Source organism: Syngnathus typhle, linkage group LG4 (assembly GCF_033458585.1).
Source record: "Syngnathus typhle isolate RoL2023-S1 ecotype Sweden linkage group LG4, RoL_Styp_1.0, whole genome shotgun sequence".
In the NCBI taxonomy this organism is placed as follows: domain Eukaryota; kingdom Metazoa; phylum Chordata; class Actinopteri; order Syngnathiformes; family Syngnathidae; genus Syngnathus; species Syngnathus typhle.
The window spans coordinates 8,350,061-8,378,027 of NC_083741.1; the positions used below are offsets into that span (position 1 = coordinate 8,350,061).

The window sequence follows — 27,967 nt, forward strand, 5'->3', positions numbered from 1 at the left end:
ATAAATACTTTAAAATAAGAAGAAAAAGTCTTGGCCACACCCAACACATACCACACCCCTTATTGCAATGAGCGTGACTACCGTCACGATAATTGCCTGCGGTGTCACTGATATGAATGTTGGCTGATTGATACAGCCATATTTCTGGATGGGAAGGTGAGAGGTGGCTCCGAATCCTCTTAGTAGCATTATGCTGAGCCTTGTTCAATCCTTAACATTGTTGCCTCCCCCCAAAAACATACTCAGCGTCTCTGATAGTGGCTCAGGTGGCGTCGAGTGAAGCTCGCTCACGGGAGAAAGAAGCAGGCAGAGCAGCCGACGTGCAGGTAAGAGACCGTTCGCTGTACTACATCTAAGTGGGATATGATTAACTTTATTTATTTTTCGATTATCAGCCATTCTAAACTGCATTTAAAAAGAAGTCGCATTTAAATGTGTGTTTTTTTAATTGTGGGAGTTTGGGGATCTATAGCCGATTAACCTAACATATCGGTATCCTTTCCTGCCGTGCATGATTGTACTTAACATACACGAAATGAAAGATGTTTAATGCGTGCGAAACGGTACCAAATCATCTGTGTAGTCATAGTAACAGGTGGCTGTTGGGATCTACAGCTGTGCACTAAAAATGAGCTACAGTACTTTTTCTCTTGCTGTTTTTCTTTGGTTTGCAGCTCTGCCACAGGTGGAAGTCAAACACTATAAGATGAAACTTTTTGGACTACTGCCATGTGTGTCTTTTGGCCACATAGAAGCAGTACACTAACCATGAAGGACTGCATCTGACACAATTTGCTGTTTTGACATGAGGACAATAAATGCGGCCCCTCGTCAGAGGAGACTCCGACGCAGTCGTGTCTTCTTCTTCATCTCAGGTGTGCTCTTGTGTTTCTTCTACACGCTGACACTGAAAGCCAGGCTGTCAAACCTCAGAGTGTCACTCTCCATCCATACGCGGGACATTGTGGAAAAAAAAGGAGGAGATGAAGCTGTTGAGGAGGTCAGCGTTCCAGAATTAACAGCACCTAATGTAACACAGGAACAAGTCCGGTCACCCAAGAGTACCCAAGCAACTGTGGTTATTGTTAACAGGACAGATATTGAGCAGTGCATCTATGTGGAACCCCAAACTCCCAAACCTCCACCGCCCACCGTAGCAAGCCCCCCTCACCAACCGCCGACCAGGAAGGGCGAGTACCCGGCGGATATCTTCTCGGTGGAACAGCGACGTCAAGGCTGGGTGGTTCTCCATACCGTTGGGATGATTTATATGTTTGTGGCCCTCGCTATCGTTTGCGATGAATTTTTTGTCCCTACTCTGGAGGTCATCACGAACAAGCTGGACATCTCTGATGATGTGGCCGGTGCCACCTTCATGGCAGCCGGTGGCTCAGCTCCGGAGCTTTTCACTTCCCTGATTGGCGTTTTTGTCTCCCACAGCAACGTGGGTATCAGCACAATCGTAGGCTCGGCGGTCTTCAATATCCTCTTCGTGATAGGCATGTGTGCCATCTTCTCTCGGGAGATGTTGCACCTAACCTGGTGGCCGCTCTTCCGGGACGTGTCCTTTTACATTTTGGACCTCATGATGCTCATCATCTTCTTCCTGGATAACACAATTCTGTGGTGGGAGAGCACCATGTTGGTACTGGGCTACTTAAGCTACGTGTGCTGCATGAAATTCAACAGCCAGATTGAGCGCGTGGTAAAGACACAGCTCAACAAACATGTGAGCATCGTACAAGCCTGGACCACTGATGAGCCTGACAAGGTTAGTCACAAAGACAAGAAACCCTTCTTTCTGTGTCTATTGAACTTAATACCATGTGTTCCTAACAGCAGTGCAACTTTAGTCATCTTTGTTTGGGATGGAGATCAATATTTTATCAATAACATCAGATCCAGCAATTTCTCTATTCTCCCGCACTTCTCGTGAAGTTCAAGGGTGAGCTGGAGCCTATCCCAGCAGACTTGGGGTGAGTAGCAGCGTACAGCAGTTGCTAGCCGATCGCAGGGCACAGATAGACGCGCCCATTCGCACTAATGGGCAATTACGAGTCACCCATGGACCCTTTACAATGTAGATATTTCCATGATTCACTAACTGGTTTGGTCTCCGTAACATCATGTAGCCAAAGTTTTCCAGAGTAAAAGCATATGTTTGTTAATGTCTTGTTTTGATTCAACGCAACAATAATACTGGTTAACAAGTTGCAAGTAAATATTTCCAGATTATATTTTTGCACTGAATGGAAATCGTACCTCGGTTTTTCTCCAGCATATCATGTTTTCATAATCATTTTAGATCACGAAACAACAAACTGATTATTACAAATATTTATCGTTGAATTTAGTCGATTAGTTGTTGACAATCGATTAATCGTTGCACCCTTTTTATTCAGAAGAGAACAAAATGGAAGATGTGTGGAATTATCACGATATTAAATTCTGCCAAAAATAGGATTAGGGTAGCAAAAAAAGGGAATGTGGTAGAGACGAGACTAAAAGAAACATGACATGACTCGGGGTCCGGGACAGCAACGTTACCAAGCAATAATCTGACAAAGACAAAAGGGAACCAATAAACGAATTAACAAATCGATGAGACAACAAGGAACAGCAGATAAAACATGAGTGACTGAGGGAACTGATTGGATGACACGATGGAACCGGTTGACAAAAACAGATGGACACAAAAACGGACTGACATGAAAAAAAAGGACACAGGTAAAACTAAACTAAATCCAACCAAACACAAAATCAACAAAAATACACAATTATTATGGGCAGGGCCCATATTATGCAACGCCCATCATCAACACTGGATATCTTTGTTGACCTCATGTTTGCTCTGTCATCATTCTCCCCACATTTCTGTCCCTTTTGGATCCTGTGTAAGAAGGATTTGCAGTATGAGCAGCCTGTGTTTGTGTAAAAGCCTTTGATGCTGAGCAAAAAGGAGTCCAGGTGTCCGGCTGCGTCCGAAAATACCGCTAGTGGACATGGATGCAGCGACCAACGTAAATGCATCATGGATCGTTGCTATGTTTTGATCAAAGGTGTTGTTGGCAAGACAATTGGACGCATTCATAAGCACCCCCACTGCACATTGTGCCATTAGCATCAAGCACATTCACAGATTGCATTTGCTTCTCTACTCAAGTATGCAGGACGCGTGAGCCCACATCAACGGGTCGTCATTTTTGGAATATGGGGTCCTTTTATGCATACTCAAGCCCTCTTATCTTACATCTCCATAAACCAACTTGAGCGTTCAAAACTCCTTTCGTAACAAGTAGGACACAATTTTTTAGTATACATGTTTTTATTTTTGAATTTATTTATTCCAAAGTACAATTGCGCCTTGAATTGATATCCAAAGAGATGCTACCCCTCAACATTTTCTATTGATTGGAAAATGTATGCAGATTTATGTGCACAGTCGAGCTATGCTTCACAACCACTGTCTTTATACGGTTGTAGTGGATTTTACATGCATTGGTGTTCTCCTCGCTTGTTATTGGACTTTCATGTATTTTTCAATATCAATCACAAACTCTGCCCTCACAGGAGGGTGAAACGTTGCCGCCTTCTCCTCGTCCCCCTCCACCTACCGCTCCTGCTGCTATGTCCATCGACGAGGGTAAATCTGGAGAACAACCAGAGCCAACTCAGAGCGCTCTAGTGAGCAAACCGACAGATCTCCAAGGAGACAAAGCCAAACTCAAGGTACAAATAAGACATTTGTCATTTCTATTTATTATAGTATTTTGGTTTCGGTGCTAGTGACTCTTGTTTGGTGTATTGGATGATTGCGTTTTGACGATACAAAACTTTAAAACAGCACATGTTGCAAGTCAGCCAACGTGGTTGAGATGTCATGCCTTTTCTTTTCATGTTTGCAGGTGCGTCCTGCCCTGCAGCGAGGCGGGAGCTCAGCCTCCCTCCACAACACCTCGTTGAGGAGCACCATCTTCCAACTGATGATCCACACCCTGGACCCTCTGGGGGAAGGTAACAACAAACATAATTTTATTTTATACAACACGTGATGTCAGCTTGTTTAAAAATGTTTACGATTGCAACCACCAACTGCCCCTCGCCTCGGTTATGGTTTAACTCCCATAACAGTCCTTTGAGTGAAATTGTGACTACAAAGTGTCCTGCGACAAAATGAATTTGACACCCCGGATAATAAAACAACGATTATGGCTCGATAGCAAATATTTGTGTAATGCTGTACAATAAATGCAGAGAAGTAGTTCTCTGCATTCATCTAACTGGATTTTGATCAAAAAAGAGTTGAAACATAATTAGCGCAGTTAAGTCATACGGTCTACTTTGTCCTACCTGTGGGTCAGTGTATCTTATTGAGGCCCGTCGTCAAAATTGCAACGGGTTCTTTACTCTAGCAGCACTCAGTCACAGTCAATCCTTAATCAGCTTTCCAATACACGCTCATACAAGCTGGATAAAAGCCAGCATGCTAGCACACCAAGCTCTTTATCACTAATGAAATAGTACAGCGATCGCCACGGCAACCTGCATCATCAGCATCTTTTAGATCACACTAAGACTAAGTTAGCTGGTTTGTCAGTTTTACAGTTTATTCAAATAAGAAATTTGAATGTGCAGTACGTCTGTGTGCCTGAGCCTGCCCGATTAATCAGATATTAGCTCTATTAGAACTGGCAATTGTTCCTTTGTTTTGTTTGTCTCTACGCATTACCGTAGTAAAGGATTTAAGTGTTAATAAATTAACCATTAAAGAATAATTAATTGGTTATCGAAATTTGATTCTCCTAAATATCTGAATCGGCCTACAAAATCCATATTGGTTGAGCCTGAGTACACATTCAGGTATGCAGCTCTAAAAAGCATGCTGAAATCGAATCCTGTTGTGTTCTTCCCGGTCCCCAAAAAATGAAAAAGCGAAGGCGTGGTTAGGGTCAGTGTGAATTTGTCTCTGTGGCTATGCTGTGATTGGCAGGCTATCAATCCCGAGCCTAACCGGTCTCTCACCTTTTCCAGGTACAACTGATGCGCACTCTGACCAATTCAGTACATAAACAGAAACATTCTGTGCAAAATATGATAAAGATCCGAAATAGACCATTGTGGTTTCTCTTCTAGACTCAACCCTTGGAGGGGCACACATACCCCCTGGCGCGAGAAGAACTAGGGGAGGTAAGCTTAGGATCAGAACTTTCTTGGTCTGAGTTTGTGCTGCTCTTGAAGTGGCTCGTTAGTGTGTAAGAAATGTTAAAGCGGCATTATTGTTTTAGCTTCTTAAATGAGGAACTAATTAAGGATTATTCTACAAACAGTAGTGGCCTGTGACTGAAGAGTCACATATTGTGGTGTATTTTTCTCAGAGACGTCTTTTAACGGTGACATCAAAGCAGAGGGGTTCATGCAGAAAAAAGGTAACCTGTGCATGTGCTGTTCTTTTTTTACCTGTCTTGCTCCAGAGATGTGTGTTTTCAAAGTGTTTCTAGCAGTACGCATGCACTCTAACTGCATGACCGCCCGCCCATGATCATTTGCTAAAAATAGATGATGATGATGGCTTGACGCTTTCACTGTAAACACAGCAAGTCACATTCTGTTCTGCTCAGCATCCTGCTTGGTACATCTGGGCTGTAATGGTCCCTGCTTGATACTCCCCCCACCCACTTCCACATGTGCTAGTCTGTGTCATGTATTGATGTGTGACTGTTTGCTGATATATATATATATATATTTTTGGAAGGGTTGTCTGTTTCTTTTCATTGCACCTTGCGGCATTGAACCTATTCTAATTGAGATTCAATAATTGTCTTAACTGCGGCAAATAACAAAGTAAAGCCTCAGGATGTTTCTAACACAGGTTTTACAGGGTTTACTCATCTACTAGTTTTGCATAAAAGGGATTGTAAGGACCTAAGTGTCTTTTTTAAGTGACCAGTGTGATCGTCATCATTTGCTTACCTTCACTGAAGAGCCGAGTCATGATTTTTGGTTATCTATTGTGTTTAAGCAGGTTGAACTGATTGAGACAAATATTTGAATCAAAACTGGTCAGGAATTTCTGTTCACCTTTGTTGACAGCTTGCTTTTGTTACAGGTCTGTGCTCCTTGATTTAAAGCCCCTTTTTTTTTTGCCCTCTCAAGGTTTTTACTGAACATTACTGATGGTGTAGGCTTGAAAGAGGTTGATCTCAGCAATCAAACCTGTGTGTGTCCATACATTGCATTTGGACTAATGAGGTGCTTCAGAGTCTGAAGTGTTTTTGCAGGGAACTTGAAGGGGTCTCAATGAGTCCAAATCAGTTCGCCAGAGGACCAGCATGCTGATTGTTGCCCCTGTGTGTGTGCGTGTGTGCGTGTGTGTGTGCATATTTACATTTGAACATTGTGACATCTTCCTTTGTGAATTCATCAAAATGTTACTGAACGTTGGAAACATCTGTGATAATGAAAACATGATTTTTTTTCTATTATCCCTGTTCTACGTCCAGATGACGATCACGAGCCAAAATGTGAGAAGTGTCCGCCTGGTACAGAGGAGCCGTCGACCTCCCAGCCTCCAGCTGAGCAGGTGCCAAAGAACATGACAGACAAACAGGATGGGTCAAAGGTGTGCAGGTTGTTTTTGACCCACATTTAATAATTGCTCACCAAATAATAGATGTACCTTTAGATTGAGCTTTTGTGTGCATTTGCGATATAGATCATTTTCCCCATTTGTTCCATTTGTCCTGTAATATTGTTGCTGATTTTGAGATCTGTCTTTGTCAGTTTCTTTGGCAGGAAAGGCAAAATACGTACAAGAGCTTGTATTATTCTGTACACATTGCGTGTGTACCATAGACCTTTGTATACCGCATGTCCTCATTATAAGCTGAAGCCTCTCCCAGCTGACTTTGCGCTGATTCATGGGGATTATACGGTGCATAGCATTAGCTGAAGTAATGATTACATTAGTCAACACAGTAAACAGGCGAGCATCACATCTGCCTCAAAGTTCGGATAAAAATTAACATTCAAGAATGGCACAAAATGGCTTAACAGCTAACAGACAGTACGCGTAAGAATTCAATTTTTCATTTTTCTCTCTCACAAAAACACCAAAAATTATACAACACCAAAAATTTTATTTAGCGAATTTTACAACGGCTGAAGCCGGGGAAAAAAAGCGTCCACATATAGCAATAGGATAAGGAATAGAACTCGGGTGCCTTGTGAATAAATGTATAAATGTATAGTAAATGACAACGTGCGGTAAAATATGTATTGTGCAAGCTTTTATACTGGAGGCCAAACTTAAAACCAAAAAAATGAAAACACATCAAAAATCTAATGTGGGAGAAGAGAGATTCTCTTTTTTTTAAAGCAGCATAAAAAATCTGCTAAGGGACACATCAGGCCATCTCTGATTTAAAATTTGCTGTTGACCAATGTAATCAGCAACCCTCGATGAATCAATCCCCTTTGCATGAGTCACTGACGGTCACAATGTGTCTTGCTTGCAGGAAAGCTCAGGTGGCGGAAGTGGAGATGAGAGCACTGACGCAGATAGCAATGCATCGAGTGAAAGTGAGGATGATGATGGAGACAAAGAGGAAGAGGAGAACGAGCCCTTGTCTTTAGATTGGCCCGAAAGCAGACGAAAGCAGGTCACTTACCTGCTCCTGCTGCCCATCGTGTTCCCGCTGTGGCTCACGCTGCCTGACGTCCGCAACCCGGTGTGTATATGCACGAGTGATTCGTCACATAAGAAATTCAGGTGTGCTGAGGGAAAATATTATTACTATAATCACTCGTGTAGGCACTAGTTCATACATCAGCTTAAAAACAAGTGAATTTGGAAAAAAACTTTGTATATCACAATTACAAATTGCAACCTACTCACCCATTTCTGTTTTATCACTCCCCCTTTTGACACATTCACCCAATGTGTCATTACGTATCAAAAGGAACCTGCAAGGTGTACCCCTCATCACCACACTCATTGTAGCCAGGCCCGCGGAACCTTTAGCTCCCATCTGGGCCCCGGGACCGTCACCCCAAGTCCCTGAAACTTGACTGTCCACCACACACTCGGCAACACAAACAAAAATCATCACAGTCCTGTCAGTGAGCTTATAGCCCTGCTGACAGCGGACATTTGTACACACAAAAACAGACATCGAGTATCAAAATAAAAACAGTCATAAAATGAATCCTGGCGCTCGCGGATCCTGTCCTCAAAACCATGTACCGTATTTGCCGGACTATAAGGCGCACCTAAAAACCTAAAATTTTCTCAAAAACCAACAGTGCGCCTTATAGTCCGGTGCGCCTTATATATGGACCAAATCCCTAAATTTAAACTGGCCCAAAGCATTGTGTCATGAAATCAATCATAAGTGGCCCGCTGAAGACTATGAATCATGAACCAAAAAGACTATGGATCATTATTTTATGATTATAAAGTCATTTGTTGCGTCTGAAGTTGAAATAAAAAAGATAAAATGGAGAATGATTTGATTTGGATTAAAAATCTGACATGATGCATTAATGGTGCGCCTTATAGTCCGGTGCGCCTTATATAAGGACAAAGTTTTAAAATGGGCCATTCATTGAAGGTGCGCCTTATAGTCCGGAAAATACGGTAATCAACAAGCTCATCATATAAACCAAAACGGCAAGGGTTAACATATTCCTGTAAATTCAACACAAACTTTCTACGAACGCAATCGACAACCTGTAAGAACGAAAACAAGTTACGCAAGCAACGCGCAATCCGCTCCTTGGCTGGTGGCTGTTGCTGCTGCAAAAAAAATCAAGTCACACAGAAAACCAAAGCAGAGCTCGCTCATGTCGCAAGCAAGCTCAAGCGTCAAACATTTGGTCACTGTCCACCTAGTCCGTCACCCCGTCGGGTGAGCTCAAAGTCGTCACACGTCAAATCGTCCAAAGTCTTGATGTTCGATACTAGTTCTGTCTTGTCTGACCATATCACTGAGATGGGCCTTCTCCATCGAACCGTTTTGTTGTCGATGGTGCCCCTGATTGATCATTGAACCACGGTTCCGGTCAGAACTCATCACTTACCAGTTCCAGTCCCTCCGATCTGTACCACCCCTTCAGGTGAGAGGAATTTTATCCTCAAACACATCACCCCAACTTCAGACCTCTCTGGCCAATCATACTGCGCACACACAGTCATAGACGATCACAGGTGCACTCACCCATCCACACACTCACAGACACACGCATCCGTCTCTATCACTCAGCTCTCCCCCCAAACCAAGCAAAGTTAGTATGTTAGTGTGCAGGCAAACATTGACTCCTAATCGTAACTCTTCACATTCGGACATACTCGTCAACATGAGCTATTGTAAAATCTCCAATTCAATTTTCCATAAACTCGCCCATTGGATTCATCGCAAATTGTCATATATGTCTATCTGAGGGGCTAACTGTGAGAACGGCGTTTTGGGGGAGCCTCCGTAACCTCAGATTGCTCCTACAAACTGGATCTCTATTACTTATCCTAATTAAACTAAATAAAGATGGGTCAGACTATTCCCTCCCCCTTTTTCCTGTTGTCTTGCTCAAATATGTTTCTCAGTCTGCTTCTCTTTATTGTCCCTCTTGGCGAGTCTCACTCCCCCCCCCCCTTTTTTTGTTTTTCTTCTTAAAAATCCTGCCTGTCACACCATCCAGCATTTCTCCCTGCTGCCTTAAATCGTCGCCTACTACCACTCCTTTGTTCCACTCACTTGCGCGGTCTGCCCCCCTTCTGCAAAGCTGCAGTTCCACACAGGGAGCGCCAAGCCTTCTTCCTCGAATGAGCAGTTTTAATGTAATTTACGCCATTGCTGTCCAGATCTTCCATCCTCAATCTCCCTTGCTGTCAATCCCTGTTAAAATGCCAAAATACCCCCGTTCTTACTTGCTCTAATCCTATCTTTGACAATGGAGTTTGCCTTTATCAAACCTTCGTATACCGTTTTTTCCCATGTATAATGCGCAAAATTTAACTAATTTATTGTCCTAAAATCTGGGGTGCGCATTATACATGGGTACAATTTATTTTATTTTATTTTTTGAAGAAAATCATGGTACAACAATTCTTGAAGAAAATCTTGTTACGGGTGGAGTGTGGAAAGGAGCGGGGCGACCAAGTGCAGCTTGGACCAGGGTTTATTGGAGGAACTCAAAACACAGACTTGGTAAACTAATTGTGATAAATAACTGGAACATCACTCAAATATTGGTGATCCCGTTGAGAGTCTCACATATCTTCACTATCGAGTTTGCTACTGCATGCGCAGTGATACTGACCGGCAGAATAACATCCGGTTGTTCCCAAAGATGATCTTTTTTCCGAAATAATTTTACGTCTACGGACTTAAGTAACCCGGCCGGGTCATACCAAAGACTATAAAAATGCGACCCATTGCCTCCCTGCTTGGCACTCAGCATTAAGGGTTGGAGTTGGGAGGTTAGATCACCAAATGATTCCCGAGCGCGGCGCCGCTGATGCTCACTGCTCCCCTCTCACCCAGGGGATGGATCAAAATCTGACCTGACCCGAACATGACCCGGTCACACTTAGGCTTACTAGTGAGATATACATTGCATGATACCAGAATAAAAATACACAACACTATATACGTATATATGACGACGTATGAACAATTCTTACATAAAGCCTCTCGGAACACATCGTGTTTGCGTATGTTGGTGACTGGTGAAAGGAAATAGACAGACGTGACTGGGCACTTGACCTACAGGGAGGTTGCTCAATTTTTGCTCTTTTAAATCAGCCACGGAAAGGCAAATAGTTTTTTAAGAGGTTGCAGTGGGAGGTGTCGACATACACTGGTTGATCCTCATTACTTTGACATCTTAAGCAATGTCTGCAATGATTTCCAATGGACAAATGGTGATTCCTCCCTCAAGTGGTTCATGGTGAGTCATGACATGAAGGGTGAGGAGGGAGTGTGGCCATATTCTTCAATAAAAGTGGGTGATTCTGAAGCCATTGTTTTTTTCTCCAAAATGAATGAAAAAAAAATAGAAATTGGAAACTTTTAATCTCCCCAAAATTACATATAAGCTTGTTAATGAAAATTAGCCCATCACAACTGGACTGTCCTTAGAAGCCTTTTTGGGTGGTGGAAAAATAAATAAATATCAGATTATTTCACAGTTTCATTCATGCCTTGGCAATGCCAACTTCACAAAGATCAAGGCATTGCATTTGGACACATTAATATCATCCACCCATTTATCCCACCGTATTCTATACCGCTTGCTCCCACTGGGTTCGCGGGCGTATAAATGATACTAATTATAACTCTGTGACAAAAGTATTAGAATATTTACATTGCACTGGCATTCCGACAATGCACAAGCACAAATGATATATTTGTTGTTTACTTAATTGCCACTATACCCCAAAAATGCTACTGACCGTTAAGACCGTATGCAAAACCTGTATAGAAACTTTTTTTTTTTTTTTTTTTAAATCACTCAATTAGCATCTCCTCAACTTAACTGTACAGAAAAAGTGGAATACCACAAACCTTGACCCGGCCTGTACTCGCAAATTTACTTGGTCTGACAAAAAATGATAAGTTGTTTAATTTTACTCAATGTTGAGGCTGACACATCATCGGCCAAAGGAGCCATTCAAGTCACATTTCAACAAATAATGCTTTTCTTTCTCTGTCAAATGTCCACCTTTGTAATTCCCAGACATCCAAGAAATACTTTGCCTTTACATTTATTGGCACAATCTTGTGGATTGCAGTTTTCTCCTACCTGATGGTGTGGTGGGCACATCAGGTCAGTTCATATTCACTTGTACTCACTTTAGAGTTCCGAAGTCTCAAACCAAATCAAATTCAGCACACAGTATTCGTCTATTTTCTCTGACCCAGGTGGGTGAGACGATAGGTATCTCGGAGGAAATCATGGGTCTCACCATCTTGGCAGCCGGTACGTCCATCCCTGACCTCATTACCAGTGTCATCGTGGCTCGCAAAGGTCTGGGTGACATGGCTGTGTCCAGCTCAGTTGGCAGCAACATCTTTGATATCACTATCGGGTAAGTCTGCTTAGCCTACGGTGTCTTGTGCATGTATTACTTTATTCACGCAGCAATCCACATTTCACAACTATCCATTTTCTATTGAGGTTCAGGCATGCAGATAACTGGTTTTGCCATATTGTCTAGACAGTGGTGTCAATTAAAAAAAAATATATATATATAATTCATTCCCTGATGAGTTTAATGTTATTCTCATTGAAAAAAATAGCCATTTTATTTTAAAAATAAGGACACTTCCAAGTGACACCGAACCTTTGAACAACCATTTACAGATACTTTGGCACCTGAATAACACTTTTTAAAATATTGCTGAATAAATCCTTTATAATAAAATCAAGTAAAAAAAAAAAAAAAAGGAATATTTTGAATTAAGTATTAATGTACTTAAATTACAGTAACGGGGGCTGCAAATTAATACTGCTATCGTTTCTGCTCATAAGATTACATGCTATGTTAACTGATATGCTAGCTGGTCAAAAAGAAAAAAAATATAATGTGAAAAATAAAAATGCAGACTTATTTTTGTTCTACTCATGGTCTGAGAATGAAACAAAGAAACGTGCAATAAAACTACATGTAGTATGTTTTGAAAATTTCATGGGGAAGAGAGAAAATGTCCGCCAATTCTAAACTGAATCCTCTCGTACTAATTTTGCTTTGCACTTGTAGTCTGCCAGTCCCATGGCTCTTGTACTCGCTGATGCACAACGGTCAGCCAGTGACTGTCAGCTCCAACGGCCTGTTCTGCGCCATTGTGCTCCTCTTTCTTATGCTACTCTTCGTCATCATCTCCATCGCCACGTGTCACTGGAAGATGAGCAGAACGCTGGGCCTCACCATGTTCGCCCTCTACTTTGTGTTCCTCGTCCTCAGTGTCCTACTGGAGGACCGCGTCCTTGTTTGCCCCGTCTCCATATAACATGATTATGTCAAAACTGCATTAGGTCCTTTTTCATACTAATTAAGCTACGACCCAATTTAACATTGGGTGCAAAGGTGACTCTGAAGGAAACAAATGTACAGTGGTACCTTGACAATGAGTTTAAAAGTTACAAGGCTAGCCATTTAGGAAGGAGATGAAGGCAGCAAGCTTCACAACATCTGGCCACAATCAGTTCACACTGATTACTTTGCAGTGGAAGTACAAATGCAATTGTGGTTTGTGCCAGCAGTTTCTGATTTTTGTGCAGGTATTTCACAACATTTCTTTCTTCTAACAATGGAATGGAAAAAATATACGTTGGATTAAAGAACAGGTGTCTAACTCACGGCCCCGGGGACAGATCCTGCCCGCCACATCAGGTTTTGGGTCCCTCAAAAGCAAACAGTCAGGTTTCTTGCTAAAAATACAAAAATCGCAAATTGTCTTCAATTTCACAAAGATTTGTCTCTAATTTGTCTTTAAATGAGAGCATGTATGAGATGATAGCCTTCCAAGGGTCTTTTTTCAAAGTCTGAAGATGCAATGGATGGTAGCATTGGGTGCTTTGTTTCCCATGATGCAATCTTACCAATCAGGCTCTTGTAGAAACCTACAAACTGTAGAAGCAGAAGTTCTAGGCAACAGCAGTCCCAAGAAAGAATCCCACGAAGCAGCACTAAAAGAAATAATAATACCAACACCAAAAAAAGAGAATGCTGCAGAATGTGGCTATGATCCTGCTTATACATTATACACGATGTACCAAAATCTACCCCCCCCCCCCCCCCATTCATTGAGAAGCTAGAATGGATTAATACCATTTGTGTTGACTTCTCGTATTCAAGGTACCACTGAACAATGAAAGTAAAATTGCCACACAATCTGTGCATTGATTGTTCAAATATTCAACAATTCCGAGGGGGTAGTTACAAGACTAAAAACCAAAACTTTGGTTTGCCCTAAAGTGAAGAACTTTTTTTTCTCAAGTGATAATTGCACATAATCCAATTGATTCCAATACCCAACGTTATTAAGGCATTCACCTAGTGCAGGGGTGTCAAACTCATTTTTGTCGCAGGCCGCATCATAGCCCTAGTTTCCTTTGGCGGGCCAATATAATTGTAAACTGATACACAGTACAGACGACACAACAAACTAACGAATGAGTAGTTTTGATATCAGACTAATAAAAATGCATCAAATATTTTAAAAAGATTGCTAGCAATATCTATTTTTTTAATTGAGGACCATTTGTACTCGATGCACAATTTGTCTTGGCGGGCCACACCAAACGATGTGGCTGGCCATATCTGGCCCGCGGGCCTTGAGTTTGACACAGATGACCTAGTGAGTATTCTCCAGTGGTTTAATGCAAGCAAAAAAACAACAGAAATAGCTCCACAAAATCATAAGGTTGTACCTCAGCTGAAGTTCACAAAACGTCTCTGCAAAGAAAACAAATATTTTAGCCTTGAACCACTATGAATGAGTCTGCCCGTGGGGTGGTAACGCATTGCTCCCGCCCTGCCAAGCAGTGTCCCCCACCTTGTCCCTCTGAAACATACCCCTTGGGCTGATCAGCAGGTGGTCACCCTAGTTATTTTGGCGAACTTATTGACAAGTATCAGCTTGGTTAAACTAAGTTCCCACTGAGCTATTAGATTTTCTCTGCTGCTCGCGTCCGCCTCCCTCTTAAAATGGGCAGTTAAGGCTTTTTTGTAACTGACCGATACATCTTCTCAAGGTGCAATTTACATATTACATACACGTGGACAAAATTGTTGGTACCCCTTAGTTCATGAAAGAAAAAGTAAAGTAAAAATTCTGTAAAAATTAACCAGTGAAAGTCAGGCATTGTTTTTAAACCATGCTTCCACAGAATTATTTTTAAAAAAGGAACTCATGAAACAGGTCTGGACAAAAATGATGGTACCCCTGAAAATGATATGACCAAAGGGACATGTTAAATCAAGGTTTCCACTAATTACAACACTGGTGTCAATTACAATCAGTCAGTGGGCCTATATATTGGGATACTGGTAGTCACTGTGCTATTGGGTGACATGGTATGTACGACAGTTATTTCTGTGATTATTCTGGGGTTTCATTGTATTAATTGAGGGGTACTAACAATATTTTCCAAATGCAGCATTGTTAGAGTTGACAGCCTAAAGGTATTGTGCTACTGTATATAACTTGTGCCAGTGTGGGAATACAGATGTAGTTTTGTTGATAGAAGCTCACAGTTTTGCTGAAAATTGATTTTTGTGTCTGTCATATGGTGTCTAAAGTATGGTGTCATATTGTCTCGTTAAACAGTTGTTGAACTGAAATGGATGCAAATAGAAAGAAAACATTTTTTTTTTTAAAACATTCTGCAATAAAAATATTTTTAACAGCCTCATCTTTGTTAACTTGTTGTCTTGAACAAATATGGAGATAAAAATACATATATATATTTAAAATGTTTTTAGTCTGATGTTTAAAAAAAAGAGGGGAGGTGGACAAATGTGAGATTATATAACTTTATTTAAATTCAAAGAGCCCTGAACGTGTGGTCCTTCACAGAACCATCACCACACTCGGCACAAGTGTGAATAACTCTTACTTACATACTGTATATATATGTTTTTCAAACAAAACATCAAAATGTAGCTTGTTGAGTCATTCCTTTACACATTTTCCATTTTACAGATGAACAATGTCAGCTTTTCCAAACTGTTGCCATCAGTGAGCTAGTTCAAGTTAAAATCAGCCTACTTTTTTATGGGCAAAAGTGCAGCACTTTAAACAACGTGTTCTTCCATGTGGTTGACTTTCATAAGACCTTCTTGACATAAGGGCTTCCTTCAACCACCACAACACTAAAGACATGCATAATAAGTGGTTACTTTCATTATGCAAGATTTACCAGCTACTTATAATTCATATTGCCAGACTTTAACCGAATGCGAGTCATTTGGTTCTCTGTGAAGTTTTAGGACCACTGGTGGTGGCTCACTGGTGCATTTCTTTTTTTTTTAATTCAGTCATTCCCTTTTTAAAATACATTTTAGAGGGATATGCACATGGGTGTGAAACTAACACTATATACAAAGTCTTGACCAGCTTGGCCTGTTGCGCCAATGCGTCAGCTCATTCACCCTTTCACACAGTAAAAACACATAGACAACATACTAAAGTTGAAGCTGATGATTATTAATGGACATGATAGAAGTCAGCCCCAAACCAACATACCGGTACCATATGTGCGGTAAAAATTTGACAGCTACCAATATATAACACTGTTATGGTGATTACAAATGTTGTAGTATTTTTGCTTTCTCATTTCTTTACCTTTAAGAAAGCCACAGTCTTAGAAACGTTAAGGTAGGTAACTCACAACAGAGCAGTTACCTTGGGGCAATTTCATTTAATAGGCCAGATGTGGGAATTCAGTTTTATTCCTGTAAATGTATTTATTCCGAGTATTAAGTCAGCAAATTGTATTTGTTTTGCCAATACAATCAAAAGTCAGCGTTAACTGTCTAAGTCTAAGATCTTGCTAGGAGTGTAGAACAGTTGGTACATTTCCAAGCAGCAAAACAATATGGCATCTTTACTGCCTGCTCTATTTTGCCCCATCTAATATGGCAGCGACATTTGTGGATACACTGTAAGTTGATTCTTGGGTGTCATGTCATATACTATTGGCTTGCACATGTCAATCAATGTGTGCAAATAACGCCGCTGTGCATAAATGCAGGCAAAATGAGAGGCCATTGGGACAAATTCTGGAACTTTTGAGTGATTGAGAAGGCTGACTTCAGGCCATTCACAAGGAGTCATGCCGTATCACCTATGACAAAAAAAATGAATCTTTCATCAACAACCCCACCCCTTAAAAAGACACGACCGTTACGGAAACCTCTACAAACTATACTACCATGGACCTCACAGTAGGCTCTAGCCAACCTATTGGCAGTATGACCGCCCCTAATGAAAGCCTTTAACAGGAAGTCAGCAGCATGCTAGGCAGCCTACAGGGACCCAAAACTACGATCCACCTGGGTGCATGGAATGTCCGTACCATGTTCTACACATCCAAAACAGCTCAGGTCCCGAGTGGAATGAGAAGAAACAGGTTGGACATCCTGGGAATATGTGAATGCTGATAGACCGGTTCTGGACACCAGGGGATGAGCGATGGCACAGTTATCCTGCACTCTGGGCACTCCGATCAACACATGCGCGGCGTGGCCCTCATAGTCTCAAAGGAGAAGGTCAACACCTTGCTGGACTGGGAACCCCTCAGCGAAAGGCTGATCAGAGCCCGCTTCAACTCCATGCACTGTAAGCTCGCCATCATTGTATGTACCACGGAGTCAACGTAGGAAACATCTTGATGTAGCCAATCTAAGATGCCCTAAGATCAACAAAGAGTTCAGCCTTGAACTGAAGAAGCGTTTCACTGATCTCGCCAAACCTACAGACAAAGAGTTGGACACCCAAGGCAGGTGGGAGAACATCAAAAAGTCTTACGTAGGGGCAGGCACCAAAGTCTTGGGTTATAGAAAGAGAGGGAACAAAGAATGGTTAACACCTGGCAAAGAATTGAAGAAAGATCAAAATCTGCATAGACCAGATCTTCTCTCTGAGGAACATTATCGAACAGTGTGTAGAATGGAACACTCCTCTGCACATCATTGACTTTCATAAAGCCTTTGGCAACCTACACCATTGACACCCTATGGAAGACCGTTAGGGCCTATGGAGTCTCTCCAAAGCTGATCACTCTCATAGGAATGTTCTACTGTCACTTTGAATGCAGCGGCATTGTGAGCTATCTACATGGTTCACTGTGAAGTCAGGTGTGCGGCAAGGTTGTACTATTTCCCCCATTCTCGTGGTCATGCAGAATACAACTGACAGACCCAGGGGTATTCAGTGGACTTTGTTCTCTCAACTTGAAGATCTAGATCTTGATGTCCTTGCACCAAAGCACATCCATCTGCAGGACAAAACTGACAGATTGAACAAATTCACCCAACAGGTAGGGCTGAACATAAATGCGTCCAAAACCCAAGTGATGTGCATTAATCCCACTCCAGATGTACCGATCAACCGAAGCTACAAAAGGTAAACAAATTGTTATCTTGGGTGCTCAGATCAGAATTGTGGCTGAGTGGTCATTTCTATTCAAGTCACACTCCCATCAATATGTCAGAAACTAACTGTAACAAACTTACAACCACAGTAGAATCAACAGATGACTTTAGAATAAATACATCTGACTTTGTATAAATAGAATTCATTTGAAAATATCATTCCTTTTAGATTTGCATGCCATGTTTTCGTGAAAAATATTGCCTTGAAAAATAGTCTTCTGGTGCGTAGTAACAGTCTTTCTTTGAGGAGGCTCAGTGGAGATGATCCCTGTACAAATGAGAGGATGGCTACATGGTGAATATTTTTTTTATTCACAAACAGGACGGCAGGTTTCCTGAGCTCATCTTGATGAACTTTAGAGGTAAGGTTCGCCAAACGTCCTACGACACTCCATGACGCCCGTGCTGGGCGGGCGGTCGCAGTTGCGCGTGAGCTTCACCAGGCTTGGTGACAGGCGGTCGTACGCCAGCTTGTATTCTCGATCGAAGGCATCTGCGTAAAGAGCACCATGTACCGAGTTATCCCACGAAATCCCTTTTGAAACTTTCCCACCACTCAATTCTCCTGATGAACCAGTCTATCTGTTTAGTACATCAAGTAGTGAAAGCATGCAGACCTGATGCACAGTTGCAACACAATTTAGAGAAACATATGACTTCAAGTCTTGACACTATGTCTTAAACCTGAAGATGATTTGGAGTGGACAGGAAAGGTTTTTAGTTATTTTGTAAACTGGAGTTTACTTTTGCTGGCAGGTTGCTTGTCTAGTGTAGTAGTGCCAGTTCAGATGCAGAAGTCACAAACATTTAGCATTTTCTTTCAAACCCAAATTAAGTACTGACCGATATCAATGTTGTCTTTACCCAGAGCCACCAGGGACAGGAAGAGGAGGTCTCTGTACAAACTCCTAAGGAGGAAAAAGTCAAAGGGCAGGTCAACTTCCAAATGTTCCTAACAATACTGTGTTGAATATAACTTAAGCAGCAAACTCCACTAATTTTTATCTATCTCAGGGGGCAGCTATTTTGCCACTTGCTGTCGACAGAAAACATATCAGTTTCCAGGTCTCGGTCACAACCAATCACGGCTCAGCTTAAAAAAACTGATGATTGGTTGTGATGTGAGACCTGGCAACTGTGATGTCATTTTCAGTCAACAGCAAGTGGCCAAATGGCCACCTTATGAGATAAAAATATATATATATATATATATAGGTGAATTTTACCTTTCATACTCCACAAACAAAACATTAAACAGTTTCAAAGAATTGGGCAGAACAGAACATATCACAAAGAACATTTACTTCCTCCTCTTCCTCTTTAAGGTCAACAAGCAACAGTCATAGCAGTCAACTGGTTGAGCATGTTTTAGAGCAATGGTTCTTAACCTGGGTTCGGTCGAACCTTAGGGGTTCGGTGAGTCGGTTTCAGGGGTTCGGCAGAGCCTCCACTGCGGAGGTCCAAACACACCTGATTTATAAATTCGCCTATCTGAACTGGTCTCGCAAAGGCAACAGCAGAAGTCCCACTGATTTGCTGGTATGTCATTTGTTGTGAATTCATGCATTGTGTTGGTTTTATTCTTTGAACAAGGTGATGTTTATGCACGGCTCATTTTGTGCACCAGTAAAAACATCTCTTGTCTTGAATTTGAAAAAAATAAATATATATTCACAAAAGAGGGGTTCGGTGAATGTGCATATGAAACTGGAGGGGTTCAGTGCCTCCAACAAGGTTAAGAATAACTGTTTTAGAGCGACAGCGTGTGGTATTTAATGACATCTAGTGGTAAACTAGTAGAAAGCATGGTTACACTTGGCAAGCTTACAACAATGTCTTCAGCAGAGGTGCAAACAAAATTTCATCACAAATAACTTCTAGTGTTCCCATAAGTGTATTGCATTTGTTTAGATTCATTGATCCAGCAAATATGCAATTCGCTATGTTTGCCCCTTTCAGGAATCCTGAGCAGAATGGCAAGACATGTCAGCTTCCTGCACGTGGAGGACGTCGCGACCCATATAATTACAGATGACTAGACCTTCCATTACATTAAAAAAATGTACATTGACGTGATAGAACATTTTTTTGCTGAAATTGATAGTGGGTTTTTAAAATGAGGTTTAATTTGAGGATATTTACACCCAAATCAGGGGAACAGTTTGAGGAAGTACACGTTTACATATATGCCTCCCGCTTTTCAAGGGACCAAAAGTAAAAGGATAATTGGCTGAACCCCGCAAACTATGCAAGGCTAATGAATTGTATGGTGGCGTTTATTTGCATCGCTGTAGTCCAAACAGAACCATTTCGAGACTAACCTTTGCCTTTTGAGACCGAGAGTGTGGTTCTGTAGCTCAAGTAGATGAGTCATTGGCCGGCTGACATCATTCCTCTGGATGCTCTTTACCACACTGTGCAGCAGCTCCTCTGTGAACACCTTCTCCTCTTTTGGAACGGTCCGGGACACAGCGTAGCCCACATCTACCAAACCACACACAAGCAGGTAAGTACCCCTTTTTTTTCTTAATCATAGATTTATGTCGGGACCGTTTGTTTTTGTGACATTTTGTGAAAACGGCCCAATTATCAGAAGTTAACCACAGTATGCTGCTAGCCTACGTCAGTTTAAATAAAGACAATAGTGGCACAACTGATGGTGGTAGTTACAATACGGAATCAGTTTTAGTACACTGGTTTTGTATTTCTTTGTTTTTTTTTTAATTGAAATTCGAATGGCGTTTAAGTAAACATTCACAGAACTAACACCCACAATCAAATCAAGTGCAGGGATGTACTGTCGTTGGTACAGACGCCCACATACACATCGGGTAATTTCACTCACGAAAACAAAACCCATGATAAGTAAGAAATGACTTTTCACAGACACAGATGTGATCACAGCGAGCACACACAGGAGAGCAAAGACAACCCAAGAAATACGTAGGAGTCTACAGCCAGATGACAACACTCACTTTCTAACAACAGAGTACATTTAAGCCCTGAAAAACAGAGAGCAGACAAAGCCTGTTAGCAAAAGAAGACAGCTGGCTTGACCAGCAGCACGTTCTGTATAAAATCTTCAAAACAGAGCCCATGGCGGCGCTCTATTTACGACTGTCAGTCAAATAACAGGAAATGCAGATTAAAAAAAACGTTGAAACAGAGTCATCGCATATGGACACTTGGGTTTTGTGAAAACTTCCTTCATGAAATAACTCTATATTTTATGTTTCATTTAGAAAACTGAAAAATACGAAAAGCGAGGAAGCAAAACGGTAAATATATTCAATCAATTTGGGTGGTAGCTTGTTCAGGTTTTGACTGAATACTTGCCAACTCTTCTTTGCAAAAGCAAGCTAAATGTGGTCTTCTGATTTATGAGTGGATGACTGACAGTTTTTATGCCTAAACTGAATCGTATTTTGATAATACAGTAATACCTCGCTACATTGGGGTTAATTTATTGCGGCTTCGTGGATACCCCCCCAAAAAAATAAAAAATTCAAATTAAAAGTTCTAAATTGAGGAATTAAGGCACGAAAGTTGCCCGCACGCCAGCAGAAGGCAGGGAGTGCCCACACAATTGCAGTACGTACACTTTGCTATAGTAAGAGTTCTAAAAACATATTTACAGTATTGTACCTTGTTATAATTTTTTTTATATAATAATAAGAGTTCTAAAAACATGTTTACAGTATGTACACCTATACCTTGTTATAAAAAAGCTGTTATAATAAAAGAGTTCTAAATACATATTTACATTATGTATACTTTAGCTACATCGACATGTGTTACACACACATCATATTTATATTATTTATACATTATTTTCTGTATGTTATTTATGCTATTAATATTGTATTTACATGTTTGAAACTATTTTTTACTTGTTCTAATGATAACATATGCACTTATATGGTTTAATATACATTTATTGCCACACAAAAAATTTATGTATGTTAAAAATGAGAGAGTGACTACTTCGCGGATTTTCACTTATTGCGGGTGGTCTTGGAATCAATTATCCGCGCTAAACGAGGGATTACTGCACTGCGATTCTCCCCACATTCACATTTTATCGCATCATGGCCTGCTTTGAGAAGTAGTATAATGCATTACACATTATATTGACAAATGTTTTTTCTGACAAAATGGTTTCAGTTGTTTCTTGTTTAAGCTGTTGTATGATTTATTTGATTTGGATATAACCTGTCTGACAAAGTCCGGATGTCCACTCCAGTAAAGAAGTATGACTTACTGTACGTGTTCCAGAGAATGTAAAAAGGCTGTACGGGGTCCTGCTGCAGCTTCAAGTTATCCCACAGTATCTGGATCAACACATGTTTACTGTCCTCTAACATCCACTGACGAGGGACCTGAAGAAAGACGAGAACTTAACTTCTTGTCTTGGCTTTCCTTGTGAGTAGGAGTTTCTTACCTGGGACCCCTTATTGCAGTGTTCAGAGGTGAGAATGAGTCCTGGCAGGTTGCTGGGCAAGTCCAGCCGCCTAAAGTACCACACGAGGTTCCAAAAGATGATAGGATGATGGTCCACCATGTCAGCCTCTGTAATCACTTGGTCACCCTCATTCTCCAGAAGGCTCTCCAACTCCTTCCACAGCACCAGTGGGCTCAAGTAGGGAACCGTCACTGGCTCAGGGTTGTGGAGACGCCAGTCCATACTCAAAGGGTCCTGGACATAAATGATAGAGATACAATTTTTGGTGGTTCCACTAATATTTCTCACAACTGTGAAGGACCAGATTAGCCTTAGAGGTTTGTGGCTGAGCCTTTGAAAAATGTCAGAAGTGATGTGGGAGGAAGCCAGGTCAATAGAGCGAAAACCCATGCAAGTACGAAAAGAACATGCAAAGAACAGAGGTAGGACCACACCAATACACACCCAAGTAGCACTACAAAGTTAATGAGTATTACTTTATCCGATACCCCGTCTACTTAATTCAGACTCAAACGTTTCAATAATTTGACAAATCTATGCAATTGATAGTGACATATTGTCTGAGGTAAGCACTTTTTTAATAGTTAATGACAGTCGTATTTTTTTTTTCACAATGTGAAAAATACAGAAGCCCTGACAATGACATGGACCAAGTTTATTCGTCTCAACACTATTTTTCATTATGACCTAAGATCAATCAAATAAGAGTACAAATGGTAGGGGCCAAAATAAATTTGACAATAATGGTATCAGTGGCGTGGGACATACAGTGGTCTCGTTCAGCCGGCTGGGTAAACTGCCAGAGATCGGCAAGAAATGGTTGCATTGGGATGTTTCCTCTCCAGGAGCGAAGGCACTGACGCTTCGGGCCATTGCCATTCCAGAACAAAGGCGCCACTCTGAGGGGATGTATAGACCGTGAGATCTGGTGGATAGAGTTCTGTGGAGAAATAACCTCCTTCCAATCAAAACTGCACTATTCTGAAGACACACGGTAAAACAATCATACATAAGCAAGTCAAATGTTATGTATGGCGACATCTTTGTACCTTGATTTTGCGGAACGGTCATGAATAGATATTACAGGGGAGGGTGGAGAGATAGCAGTGTTGGGACAAGGGGTGGACAATGTGGATGTCCCTGTGTCAAAGCCTGTTGAGGCAGAATATGAAGAGCTCATCGCCTCATCCATTGACGCGCTTTCCTTTAAGAACATCCTAACAAAAGAACACAGTGATCAAATCACATTGACAAATGTAACATGCCTTGTCATATGAAGTAATGGCATCCAGATTTACAGTGTAGAAATCTGTCGAATTACCTGCCGGGTCCTCTCGTGTCCCTAATCTCCACGTTTAGAAAAGGCAGGAAGGGGTTTCCACAGAAGGGGCAGATGGTGTTTAGATTGGAGTCATCAGCTGTCCAACCAGCCATGATTTCCTCGTCGTAGACCAGACAATCGCAGGTCTTACAGCGTGAACAGCTTGAGATCAACAGCTGGAAAAAGCAAAAATGTAAAAACAATTTGCAAAAAAATATAGATACATTTATATGACTGAAAAACTAGCACCATTCTACTTATTAAAAAGGAGTGCAAATAAATTACTTCATAGAAAATTAAAGTCTGCAGTTAACACAAAAAACAGTACATAACTCAGCCAAGTTTTTCTATGAAGTGACAAGATTTCACAAAAAGTCAAAATAATAGCTCTGTCATTAAATTTATTTTTAAAAACAACAACAATTTTGTTGAGTATTTAAACAGGTGAGTTAAGAGTCTTCACCTCCATTGCGTAGTTATTGAAGATGCTGGTGTTGCTGGTGTAGCGCGAGGAACCCACATCTGACAAAGGAGGTGAGAGGTCACCTGGTAAGATTATGAAAGCTCGTATGAGTATGTGGTGGTGATACATCAACTTCATGTATCGACGGCATCGGGCAGAATCAGAGTATCTCCAAAATCATCACTTTTCAGGAGACCCTCAAAATAGCAAGTTTGTCCATCATTTGCAAGAGTGACCAATAGTAAAACATTTTGGAAAAGAAATATCTCACAAAAAAATGACAAACGTTTGGCCTAATGCCAGCGATATATTGCTGTGGAGACAAAGCATACTGATACATCAAATTGGCAAATTTCAAGCAAAAATGAGGGTCTTTTCTGGAAGATAAAGGCTGTTCTCAGCATTTAAGAAATGGAGTGGCGGTGGATAGTCGCCGGGCATCACATACAGATCCCCAGGCAGTATTTTAAATAAAATTCCAGGCATCAGGCAGGCAAGCTTTCCCTGTCAGATCTAATTTCACTAATTATCAAGTGCCATTAAATATGATAAAATGTATCAATTAATACAGAAGGATTTACCAGGAACCAGAGTTGTTGGTCTTTTGAGGCTTGATGATGCAGTGGGACTGTTTAGTCCCCTGTGGAAAGGGCTCCTTCCAGATCCCTTTGGGCCAAGAGGCCCATTCTTTTGTGGGGAAACCATATAGCTCCTTGACTCTCTTTTGTGCTCCTCATCTTGAACAGGGAAGCAATCGGGATCCTCAACATCGAGTGAGCAAACACTGAGACGGTGTGTGTCCTGCGTAAGCACAGATTGGAACATTAATGACCAAACAGCAAACAAGTCACGCTAAGACAGTGAATCAGAGCTCACACAAATACACTTAAGTGAATCACGCAAACATTTAACAAGTTTAGAAGGAACTCCAGCAATTTAGCACACACAATTAGCTCTATTAGACATTAAAACACATAATACATGCATGTATCATAGTTAGTTTTAGTCAAGTTATAAGTACCCAGAAGCACTGTCTCTTCAAATAGTAAATACACTTGCCCACTTTACTGGAGTGTTAAACTTGGGCACTGCACTATTCCAAAATATTGCAGGTATTCGGATTCCAGTTAACTTACTACATAAAAAACGGCATACGTATAAATAAGATGCGTGCGATTTATTCACATTCACTGCTACTGTAGTAGAAGATATTAGTAAATAGTCAGTCGACATTATTTTCTTGTATTAGTAACTCCATAAAATAAGAACACAAAGTTGCAATGTTTTTTTTTTTCTTGTCAAAACCTTACATTGCCTTTATTTTGAGTTCATAGTATTGCTGTAAAGGCCTTCAAAGACCATTTTTATGGGGTGTACCTTGGTTGGTGTGTTGTATGTAGTCAAAAGCGAGTACCAACGGCTAGCCTTCTCTGCCACACCTTTCCCAGCAGAGAACACACTGGTTTTGAAAACATCCAGTGTTGGTGTCAGCAGTGTGTCAAGAGCAAAAGAGGAGGAGGATGGTGAGGGAGTGGCAACTTGCATCCTATTTGTCTGCTTCCTATAAGTCCTTGGGCTAGGACAAGGGCTAGGGGTGGTGCTAGCGCTGTGACAAGGAGGTGATGACCACAGATGATGATGTAATACAGGCTGGGGCGGCGAGGGAGGATAGAAGGTGCGAGACCGTGCCACTGCTGTAGTCCTGAAGGGAGAGCTATGGGGTAAGCTAGCTCTCCGGGTAACATGGCGTGAAGTAGGGTGAAAGATGAGGGGGCTGGCCGGGTCCTGCAGGTCCAAGCTTGGTGTGCGACTGCTGAGTGGGCTCCCCATGTGCTTCATATAAAGCTCTATTTCCCTTGCCAAATGTCGGTTGGCAGTGGGTGTGGTGTCGTCATCTGTGCACGGATGCTCCTTTTGCTGCTCCGACTGTGAAGCTGCAGCTAGCAGGGATAAAGGGTCATAGCCAGTCTCTATGTCTGTGCGGTTCACAGTTGCACTTGATGCCATGTTGCTCATGCCACAGCAACCTGGGTTGCATTCAGCATGATTCTTATTAGATCTGCAGGTTTTGTGAGAAGTCATTCCAGTTCTTGTGGTAGTTTTATCCAAATCCAAGTCTTCCAAATCAAAAATAGCCTCTGTGTTATTTGTGTCTTCATCACTGGAGTCAGCTTTACAAGTTCTTGTGACAGCAGTTTCCTCGAAACCACTCAATGTCAATGACGGAGGCCTCTTGCTCTTACCAAGTTTGGTATTAGACAGAATTTTGGCATCAGCGCCAAGATGTTCTAGATGTGCAATTTTAACCGGGTCGATTTCACCCTGCCTCATACTCAGACCAAGGACGGTGGTGCTGCGACTATAGCAGTTAACTTTGTCACTACTCATATAAGGCCCGCTTACAACCCGCCAGTCAAGAGCCGAGCCACAGTCGACAACTTCTTCCAGAGTACTTTTGTGTCTCCTGAGCAAGGTATTCGACTGAATCTCACCGATTTCTTCCAAAGAAGAAGTGAAGAGAAGACCTGCAACGTGGCCTAAAAAAGGAAGGCAGGAAATAGCTTAAAGTTTGTAGTGGGTTTCATTCTATTCATATATAGACTTTACTGATCAGCTATGTTGTTTCAGCCCACATTTTGTATTTTTTGCACATTTTGTGAACGACTTTAACCTTACTTCTCTTATTGTCCGTAAACCTGCAAATTTGTTTTGCGTAACAGTATCTACTTAACAGCTGACTTTAACTTAATCATGACGCATGAAGTGGACATTTGTGATGATGCAATGATTTACCTGTGCTTGCGGAGGTCTTAGGTCTAGATTTTGAATTGTCATATTGAGAGCTTCTTCTAACAATGCAGTGGGAATGTAAGGATGAATTCATCTCCATGTCCAGCTGAGGAAGACAGTCTTTACTTCCCTTGGCACTCTCTGTTTCCGATACTGCAAATACAGAAAACAATTGAAAATCTCACAACAGAATATGTACATGGACAAGTTATTTTACCCAAATGATACAAAATATCAGCAGACAGGAAATAAATTAGACTACTGACAAGAGCTGCAGTCACTCTCTTTCTTATCATCCTTGTCAGGCACGGAGCCCAACTGTGTGTCTCCTCTGCGAACCTCCTCTTTGGACAGTGAATCATATCCCAAATCTGATTGATCTCCTAGTTGACAGACATAAAAAGCACAATTGAATTGTGAAATGGAAGGAAATAAGAAACAAAGAAGCAATTAAATTACCTGAGGCTAAACTATACAATCACCGATTCCATAATAGAGTACGAAACGCTTAAGATTAAAATCACACTGTTTGATGGGAGATCCCAGTTGCTTATTTCACACTACACTCTTCCAAAAAATTAACTTGTAGTGGTTATGTGATGCCCCTCTTCCTACTATCTTTTGTTAATTCCTTCTAATGCTGCAGTGAGCCGTGGCTCCCTTCCCTGCCTTTCGGAGAAAGTCAAAACAACCCAAAAATAACATTCGTCTAGATAACTACTTGCAATAATCAATCATAAGTCAGTTATTGGGTGACCATGCAGGGAATACCAG

At 41.4% G+C, this 27,967-nt stretch overlaps 2 protein-coding genes across 7 annotated transcripts in view; one reads left to right on the forward strand and one right to left on the reverse strand.

Moving 5' to 3' along the window:
* Positions 1-27: 27 nt before the first annotated feature.
* Positions 28-15,426, forward strand: LOC133152850 (sodium/potassium/calcium exchanger 1-like). Of its 3 annotated transcripts, none has more exons than XM_061276790.1 (12): positions 28-156; positions 247-326; positions 675-1,771; positions 3,571-3,729; positions 3,906-4,014; positions 5,134-5,187; positions 5,376-5,426; positions 6,501-6,580; positions 7,515-7,727; positions 11,734-11,823; positions 11,919-12,085; positions 12,758-15,426. In XM_061276790.1, exons 3-12 carry the CDS (start codon positions 806-808, stop codon positions 13,005-13,007), a joined length of 2,139 nt encoding a protein of 712 aa, XP_061132774.1. In that variant the 5' UTR covers positions 28-156; positions 247-326; positions 675-805; the 3' UTR covers positions 13,008-15,426. The 3 variants fall into 3 exon arrangements, with proteins under 3 accessions (XP_061132774.1, XP_061132773.1, XP_061132775.1); XM_061276789.1 differs by having other exon boundaries at positions 32-156; positions 6,501-6,619; XM_061276791.1 differs by lacking the exons at positions 28-156; positions 247-326 and having other exon boundaries at positions 837-1,000; positions 1,093-1,771; positions 6,501-6,619.
* Positions 15,427-15,521: 95 nt separating this feature from the next.
* Positions 15,522-27,967, reverse strand: part of LOC133152842 (C-myc promoter-binding protein-like) — a 39,057-nt gene continuing 26,611 nt past the window's right edge. For 2 of the 4 annotated variants that reach the window (XM_061276757.1, XM_061276755.1), the window contains 14 exons: positions 27,460-27,576; positions 27,197-27,346; positions 25,781-26,940; positions 24,985-25,204; positions 24,404-24,486; positions 23,941-24,116; positions 23,669-23,836; positions 23,388-23,559; positions 22,599-22,853; positions 22,419-22,536; positions 21,133-21,159; positions 20,479-20,641; positions 19,001-19,065; positions 15,522-18,650 (listed from right to left, as the gene is read on the reverse strand). In XM_061276757.1, coding sequence (XP_061132741.1) covers positions 18,514-18,650; positions 19,001-19,065; positions 20,479-20,641; positions 21,133-21,159; positions 22,419-22,536; positions 22,599-22,853; positions 23,388-23,559; positions 23,669-23,836; positions 23,941-24,116; positions 24,404-24,486; positions 24,985-25,204; positions 25,781-26,940; positions 27,197-27,346; positions 27,460-27,576 — 3,011 coding nt within the window. In that variant the 3' untranslated portion in view covers positions 15,522-18,513. The remainder of the gene's footprint in view (positions 18,651-19,000; positions 19,066-20,478; positions 20,642-21,132; positions 21,160-22,418; positions 22,537-22,598; positions 22,854-23,387; positions 23,560-23,668; positions 23,837-23,940; positions 24,117-24,403; positions 24,487-24,984; positions 25,205-25,780; positions 26,941-27,196; positions 27,347-27,459; positions 27,577-27,967) is intronic. The other 2 variants (XM_061276758.1, XM_061276756.1) reach the window with 1 other exon arrangement.

What these genes read in the sequence shown, in the direction of transcription:
- LOC133152850 (XM_061276789.1), top strand. Translation starts at nt 806, where the DNA reads ATGAGGACAATAAATGCGGCCCCTCGTCAGAGGAGACTCCGACGCAGT. An exon ending in CCACTGATGAGCCTGACAAG is followed by an intron (nt 1,772 to 3,570) that starts GTTAGTCACAAA and finishes CTGCCCTCACAG; the next exon opens with GAGGGTGAAACGTTGCCGCC. An exon ending in TGCCTGACGTCCGCAACCCG is followed by an intron (nt 7,728 to 11,733) that starts GTGTGTATATGC and finishes TGTAATTCCCAG; the next exon opens with ACATCCAAGAAATACTTTGC.